Source organism: Heloderma suspectum, chromosome 17 (genome assembly GCF_057233095.1).
Source record: "Heloderma suspectum isolate Gila_16-S chromosome 17, 16-S_ref, whole genome shotgun sequence".
In the NCBI taxonomy this organism is placed as follows: Eukaryota; Metazoa; Chordata; class Lepidosauria; order Squamata; family Helodermatidae; genus Heloderma; species Heloderma suspectum.
Window position 1 is genome coordinate 10,162,403 of NC_139474.1, and position 8,610 is coordinate 10,171,012.

The window sequence follows — 8,610 nt, forward strand, 5'->3', positions numbered from 1 at the left end:
CTATGGAGGCTATGCAGCCTGCGTTGCACCCCTTACTGGTGTGGTGGTGAACGCTGTCCTAACACCAGTGCTGAAGTAAAATTCAACTATCCCTCCAGTCACCCTCTGTGAGCAGAATGATGTGTGTGCGTCTGTGCCTTTTTATCCTTCTCCTCAGGCGACAAAGTGTTTTGAGCCAGCCCTGCTGCGATTGCATGCTGGTCTTCTAGGTCCTGCCTGGGCCACATCCAAGGAAAACAAGTCCAGGAATGTCTTACCGCACAATAATTTAAGGGGATGCGGTATGATAAGACAGAGAGGATGCAGATTGGCTTCTTAAAGGCCTGTAGGAGTCAGACAGTGAAGCAACCACCCTGAGAGGTGGACCAACCAGCCTCTGCTTGAAAACCTTGAACAAAGGAGAGTCCACCACCTTCGGAGATAGCCTGTTCTACTTACTGTTGAATAATTCCCAGAGGGGAGAAGTCTGTCCTAATGTTTAGTGGAAATCCCCTTTACTGTAATGTGAACCTATTGGCTCAGGTCCTATCCTCTGGAACAACAGAGAAGAAATTTGTAGCAGCTTCTATGCCCAGCCCTTTAAATACTTGAAGATTGTTATCATATTGCCTCTTAACCATCTCTTCCCCAGGCTAACAAACCTAACTCCTTCTACCTTTCCTTACAGGACTAGGCTGCACCTGGTCCCTCTGTGTCTTTCTTGCCCGCCACCACTGAACTCTACAGCCTATCTTTTCCTGGCTACCTGAAGGATTGTATCCTCCTGTATATACCTGCCAGGACCTTAAGGCCATCCTCAGAAGCCCTCTGGGTGCCCCCACCTAATGAGGTGAGGTGGTCCCTGCTCATGTTGTCACATTTTCAGCACCAGGTGAAGACCCGGCTGGCTGAGGAATGCTGGGAGTTGTAGGACTTTTTTTCTGTCTAAAAGTGCATGGGATTGCACCCTCAGTTTAAAAAAAGAATGTGTGTGAGTATAAGTTAAGATTCTTGCACTTATGTTGGCTTTTAATTTGGTTTTTTACTCTGGTTTTATTCTGTCGAAAACCATTTAATGTTTATATATTATCTTTTTATTATGCTATTGTATTTTATGGTTTTAAGTCTTCTTTTGTCAACTGTCCAGACGGCTTTAGCTATTGGATGGTATAGAAATGAAACTAAATAAATAAATAAATGGATGGATGGATGGATGGATGGAAGTGTTAGTTCTAATTTTTGAACAGCATCAACCACTTTTAAGCGCTCAATAAAATAATAACAAATTAAAGCAGCAATAGAGTAACTTCTGAATGACAGTAACGCATGTCCGCCAAAGGGAAAAGATCTGAGCAATAATGAGCATCGCACTTTAAAATGCAAGTGTGGTTTTTCAACCTAAGAGGGCCAACGGGGAAGCCTCTGGTTCCAATTTCACTTCTTTACTAGGTTGCTCTAGGCAAGTTGCTATTCACTCAGCCTCCCACCATCTGTAACGTGGGTTTAACGCTGGCCTACCTTACAGGGTTGTCTATATTACTGAGAAAATTGATGCAAGATGAACATTCTAAAAGTGCTGAATTGCTATTATGCAACTCTTGTGATCCAGAATGCAAGAGAGAAGGAGAACGGGACTCAAGCTGGGACCCTTTGTTTCACATCTGCTTTTGGGATAGACAGGCAAGAAATAAAAAGCTCCCACCTCTTCACCCCCATATTTCCCAAGACCTATGGGCACATGTTGTCCCAGCGAGGCTGAGAGCTGGGCACTCCCATTCCAGATGTCCCCATCCTTTCCTCCAACGCACACATCTGGAAAACATTGAGTTTTCCCAGCCACTGCTCAACAGCATGTTAAAGCTGCCAAGGACAGCTGCTAATGGAAATTTCAGTACAGCCCTGGAGCGCTGACACATGGGGGTCAGAAAAGAGTCTGCCACATTCCCATAACTCGGATTCCCATACAATCTCATACCTGAGATTTAGTAGGAATGAAAATAAATAAATAATGAAGCCACACCATGCAATGACAGTTTAGTGTTTTATTCTCCTCCAATTTCTCCAGCGTCAAGAAATTAACATCAATGGGACACCCACACCTCTGGATGGAAGATGGTGATTTGCCCAGAAATATCGCCGGTTCTATACCATTAGGTGCATCTTTCAAGATTCTTGCTAAGGCCAACATCAGAGACAGAAAATGAGCTAATGGAGGCTGGGAGGTGAAGTGGAATGACCCCATCAGAAGATGTCCAACATCATTCACTGCAGAGAACTGGTAAGAAGCCTTCTGGGGTCTCAGACCGGGGCCCTGAGCCACAAGACCCTTTGCCGTGTTTTTGCTGCATCAGATGAACACGGCTAGCCCTCCGGCAGTTCTCTCTGGGTTTCTTCTCCAGCCCTGCCTCTTTAGTACCTCTGTTTTATTATTATTTTTAAACTCAAATAAAAAAAATAATAATAAATACATAAATATACATAATTTGCACATCATCACATCTTAAATGACTCTTTACATTCCAACCAAAAGCAGCCATCTCTTTCTGTCTGTCTGTCTTTCTTTCTTTTTTAAAAGAAGAAATGCGAGACAGTTGCCTCTTCATCCAGAATAGATCCATTAAAAAAAAAAAAACGGAAATGACAATTCGGCAGAAGCGGAAATACATTCAGGTTTTCTTGAGCGGGCTGCAGCAGTCTGCGCTGATTAGACTGGGCGCTTGTGGAGGAAAGAGTGGTAGCGATGGCACAGGTTTATTGCAGACCTCTTCCCAAGTGAGGGAGGGGGGCACCACCTGGCCACCCCCACAAGACCAAAGTTCATGAGGTGTATATACCCAGACAAGGATGGTGTCAAGGGTAGGCCTAGTTGGGCACCTGCTAAGGGCCCACACCCCAGCAGAGGCCCACTGGAAAGAGCCCCCTGGAGTTGCTCCTCCTCTTCCCCATCGCAGCCTGCTTGTTCCCCGGCCTCTTGCTCCAGCCCAGATGATGGAGGTGGCGAGAAGGAGGAGCAGGAGATGCCACGGCTGATTTGATCCCGGGCTGTCTGTGTGGCAAGCAAGCAAGTGGTAGCAATGATGGGAAGGGGAGGAGGAGAAGGAGCAGCTGGTGATGATGGCAGTGAGAGGGTAGGTTCACTGAGGGAGGGGGCCTATGGAGGGTATCTTGCCCAAGCCCCCCCAATACATCTGGAGCCAATACTGTACCCAAATTCTCCAGCATCGATTGCACAGAATTGCTGCCCCTTCCTTCTGGCCCTGGGCTACCATCTACTTAGTGAAAAGCGATGGGTCCAGGTGAAGTCCCACACGTGGCAGGGCTCCTTTCACTCACAGCTGCTAAGCACAACGGAATAGAATGGCATCTCTGTGGCGGACGGCAACAGCCACAGGACCTAGCCATCCTCCTCCAGCTCTGCACGACGGCTCTTTTCTTGAGAGTCCGACCAGGCACTGGACAAGACCATGAGCGCTTCAGACCCGTGGAGAGGCCTGCCAGGGCAACCCCCTTACAGCTGCTCCTCGCTCCGGAATGAGCTGTTGGCCGCCCCGCCCAGGCCCGGTTCACCCTCCAGGATGTTATCCAGGGACCCGTGGGGGAGACGTTTCTTCTTGCGGCAGCAGAAATGCCACGCCAAGGCAGAGATGACTACCAGGACAACAGCAGATGCCAGTCCTGCCGCGATGTAAGCGTAGGGCATCTGCCAGGCCGGGGTTCGGACAATCTGACATGGCCCATGCCCCTGGTCACCGTCGTCTGTGCGGCTGGACCCGGCCTGGTTGGAGGCGACGATACAGAACAGGTATTCCTGATCGGGTGCCAACCCCGAAACCGCCGTCAAACGGAAGGTGCTGTTAAGGGCCGGGCCGGAAACGAAGTCCCCGTCGACCGGACGGTACTGCAACCGGTATTCTTGCACTGTGGAAGAGGGCGCACACCAGTGCAAGCTGGCTCCGGTTTCGCTCACATGGACTGCCTGCAGGCGGGGTGGTTCGGGGGCCACATGCGGGCCAGTGATCCCGGGGCATGAGCACCCACTGGCCCAGCTCAGCTCCGCACACGGCACCTGAAGGTGTTGGCAGTGGTCGTAGTTGCAAGGGCGAGGCAGGGGCCGTGGGGGGCCGGGCGTATGGGGCTTCACGGTGCTGTCGTAATCATAGTCATCTGAGTAGTCCTGGGAAGACTGGGCCATGGCGGGCGGGGACGTCCTCTCTTTGTGCACCGCCGGGGTGCGGCTCCCCGAGGGATGAGGGAAGAGGCGGTTCTCTTTGAGGGGGACAGGCAAAGGGTGCCCCATGCTGGTTGGCGACCCCAGGGGGCAGAGCCTCAAGATCCAGGCTGCCACCAGGAAAAGTGCTGGGATTTGCATGGGTCCTGTTAAGAGAGGGGTGGAGAGAACACAGTTTGGGGGAAATCAGCATTTGAGATGTATTATATATTATACCATAACACTGGTTTATACAGCACCTTAGAGCAGGGTTGCAGAACTTCAGGCCTGCGGGCCAAGTCCATCCCTCCTCGGGGGCCAAATCTGAACCTCCCGGGTTCCCCAGATGGCCCCGCCCCCTTCCCCTTTCTCCCGACCATTGATCATTGAGTAGGTTCCTGGCTTTGGCACTAGTGTTTCCCTGTTCTGACAGTTTCCCCATCCTACGACTTAGTTACTGCCAGTGAGAGCTTTAAGCAAAAATACGCTGGTATTTTTTGGCCCTGCCTCTTTTGCCCCACCCATCACTGACCAGGAATGCTGCAAGCTGCAGCCCAAAACATCTGGAGGGCACCAGGTTGGAGAAGGTGGTATTAAAACGCTTCCATCAAGGTGTCAAAGAGGCATAAGAATATTATAAGAGCCTGCTGGCTCAGACCAAAAGATCCATATAGTCTAGTGTTCTGCCTCCAACAGAGGACAGAGGGATGCATCTGCTCAACTTATAGGGGAGGGCCCACTGTTTGATTCCCTCCCGTCCTTTTAGCAACATTACAGGCCAACCTGTAGCCATCTAAAAACAGTAGCAAAGACAGCTAGTCCACCCCCCCCCCCACCTCCCCATGCTGTAATTCAAAGTGGACCTGGAAAGAAATTGCCTTAGCTGGTATGTTCCCAGCTGAGAGTTATTGCTACTCCTGGAAATGGAGGTTCCATTCCCCCATCACTTTCGTACAGATGGGGACAGAGACACTCACAAACCGAGGAAGAGGACAAGGATCACAGACTTAAACCTTGCTCTTACATAACAACTCCTTCACTCTGTCATCCCATTACAAACTGCAGACCTGGGCTGCTTTTACCATGTATATTTGTCTGTTTATTTAATGCATATACCACTGCCTTTCTGCAACCAGCCAAGAATTACAAGAATTCAGATAAGAATCATAAGCAAACATAATAAAAGCAATTTAAAAAGGCAAATTAAAAAGATGTGTCTCCACCCCTTCCTTAATGCAGAGGGTGGGGACCCCTCACAACTCCAGTGCATTCCAGAATTGGGAGCAACATAGGAGAAGACCCCTAGCAATGTATTTCTCCCCTCCCTCTTCCTTTCTTTTTCTTTCGTTCTTACTTCTCCTTCTTCTTGCTTAACTATGTAGCTACATTTTTTTTCCCTTTTGCTCTTTTTTGTTTTGTTGAAACGTTATGATAACAGATCAGTTATAAAACCAACCAACCAACCAAAACCCAGATAGCCTGAAGAACAGCTCTGGTTAATCCAAACGCTTGCTCACTGGCAGCTTTGCGACTTTTAAGCTGGTCTTCATAAGGGCATCACGCTACCATGGGTTTTAGACTTCATTTGAATTGTGGCAGAGCGGTGCAGGCTCCATGACAGAGCTATGCCAGCTCCAGATTCAGAAGCAGTACACCAGTTTTGGGGAGGCGGGGGGGGGGGTGAGGACAGCAGCAGAAGGCCGTTGGCTCTACTTTCACAGCCTGCTAGAGGGCAACCTGGGGGCACCCAGCTGGCCACTGCAGGAAACAGGATATAGGGCTAGATGGACCTTTGGTCTGATCCAGCAGGTCTCCTCTTATGCGCTAGTATTTGCACTGCACATTTCAAGGCATTATAGCGCCTCTCTTAGTCAGTTCTTACAACAGCCCTGTAAGGCAAGTCCTTCTTATCATTTTCATATTACGGATGTGGGCAGGGATGGGACAGAGAACTAGAAGATAGCCCAAGGACACTGAACAGCCTGACTACACATTATATACTCCTGGTGCAAAAAATAGCCAGGCTTTTAATTGAAGTCTTTCCTGTAGACAAGGGATGGGAAAGCTCCAGTATGCAGGCCAAATATGGCCTGCAGAGGGTCCCCATATGGCCTGCCAGATTCTTCCCTAGGCATGTCCACCAGTGTAGACAAACAAAGAGAGCTGGAGGAGGATCATGAAATGATTTTTTCCCCAGCTGGTAGTCATGTATCTGAGGAAGCAGGCTCTGTCTAGTCCACACAGACTAAACCTGTTTGTCTTTCAGGTCTGGCTGCTACATGCAGTGGAATGAGGTGATGCCAAAAGGACTGTACCACTTTAGCCTGCACCTGTGGCATCACATTTATGAGAGAATTGTACCACTTCAGACTGCAGCTGCAGCATCACATTTATAAAAGGACTGTACCACTTCAGGTGTGGAACCACATTTGTAAAAGGACTGTACCGCTGTAGGCATGGAATCACATTTATAAAAGGACTGTACCACTTCAGGCTGCAGGCATGAATGGAATCACATTTATAAAAGCACTATGCTGTTGTAGGTATGGAATCACATTTATAAAAGGACTGTACCACTTCAGCATGCAGCTATGGAATCTCATTTATGAATGTCCCGTTATGTTAAACAACAACAACACCTTGTAGGTAGAAAACAAGCAGGCTGAGCAATAACCTTTCTCCCAGATGTGCTATTTCTTTACTTGCAGGGTAATCTCCCCCCCCCCCATATTTGCAGTCTAAAAGTAGTGTAGTCTGCTCCCCTCAATTCAGCATTTTACTGCATGCTGCTGCATGTGTAGACCCAATCTCTGGTGCCACAAGACTCCTTTATGTTTGCTTCAACAGACGGAGTGACCTGCCTGTCCCCGGCTGCCTGGCTTGCTGTATGTGAGCAGAAGGTGGAGGGTTCTAGTCCTGCTGCGGGAGGCACATGGGAAGATGCTGCTGTTCCTTATAGGAAGGGACCCCAGCTTAACAGCAGAGGACGTGTTTGGCACACAGAAGGCCCCAGGTTCAATGCCCGGCATCTCCAGTTAAAAAAGGATCAGGTGATTGGGAGAGACCTTTCTCTGCCTGTCGGAGTAAACAAGACGGACCAACAGTCAAGATGGACCAACAGTCCAACTCGGACTAATACAGCTTCCCTCTGGAACAGTCTTATCTCTCCAGCCGCTAATTCCTAATTTTGCCTGCTCCTCCCCATCCCCAGAGAAAACTAGCTGCCCAAAAGAAAGATAAGACACGCATAAGAAAGCAAAACACAGATGGACGCCACGAGGCGGCACGCTACAACCCTTTCCATCCAGAGCCAGTGTGGTGTTGCGGTTAGAGTGTTGGACTGGGTCTTGGAAGACCCCAGTTAAAATCTCCTCTCGGCCATGAAGCTCACTGGGAGACTTTGGGCCAGTCACTGACCCTCTGCCTGACCTGCCTCACAGGGTTGTTGTGAGGATACAAATGGAGAGGAGGATCCTGTAAACCACCTTGGGCTCCTTGGAAGAAAGTGGAATATCAATGCAACAAAATAAAAAATCCTTCTCTGCCTGTTTTCAAAATCCCTCAGCCATCAGACTTAACATACATATATGGTGAACTTTTGGGGGATGGGTGGAGAGGCAACATGAAGAATCTGACGTGTAGCCGTGCTGTCAGCAGCCGGAGAGGCGAGGCTCGAACCAGGCTCAAAAAGAAGTGGCATTAACCCAGCGTGAACGGACTGTAATGGCAAGTGGAGGACCAATGCTTCAGTTTGAGGGTCTTCACTCACCTGGCATCCTCAGGTGGATGGGGAAGTTGGCTTTCAGAGGCTTGGCAACAGAGGTGTTGGCAGAGGGTGTCCGAGACAACCACGGTATTCAGACAGTGCCACAACCAGTAGCCAAGGTAGCCGATCTGTTGATGGAGGAGAGATGGTCTTTTCTTCTGGAATCACAGGGCTCAATGTACAGGGACCCCCAAAAGCTTGTGGAGGGAAGACAGGAGCTGCCTGCAGCCGTTTGGTTTTCCAAGCAATGAGACCGTGGGATTTGTGGCCAAGGAAACAGGTTTGCCTCACACTTGCCTGTTTCAGGAGCAGGAACACAGTTGCCTCTTGTGTGGCTGCAGAGAAGACTTTTATACCCTACTCACAGGATGACCTCATCCTCTTTCCCCCCCTCCACAACCTCTTCCTCCTTCCCTCCTTTACAGCTGGGCCCAGCCAGTGGGAACGGAGCAAAACGCAGCCAGGGGTTGGGAAAACGCCCCGCTTGCTTGCCTTAGACATCCACCCACAGCCCCCCTCCGTTGCAGGTGTCAACAAAGAAAACAAACAGTGCCTTATAAGGGGCTGTTCACAAACTCCTGGGCATAGATCCGCTCAGCTGAAACATAAAAAATCCCCTCTCCCTGGAAGAGAGGGATTAACCCAGAATTGGGGGGGG

At 49.5% G+C, this 8,610-nt stretch overlaps 1 protein-coding gene across 1 annotated transcript; it reads right to left on the reverse strand.

Moving 5' to 3' along the window:
* Positions 1-2,007: 2,007 nt before the first annotated feature.
* On the reverse strand, positions 2,008-8,279 carry LRRN4CL (LRRN4 C-terminal like). The gene is made up of 2 exons (XM_084824827.1): positions 7,956-8,279; positions 2,008-4,353 (listed from the first exon to the last, which is right to left on the reverse strand). Exons 1-2 carry the CDS (start codon positions 7,960-7,962, stop codon positions 3,488-3,490), a joined length of 873 nt encoding a protein of 290 aa, XP_084680953.1. The 5' UTR covers positions 7,963-8,279; the 3' UTR covers positions 2,008-3,487.
* Positions 8,280-8,610: the final 331 nt, after the last annotated feature.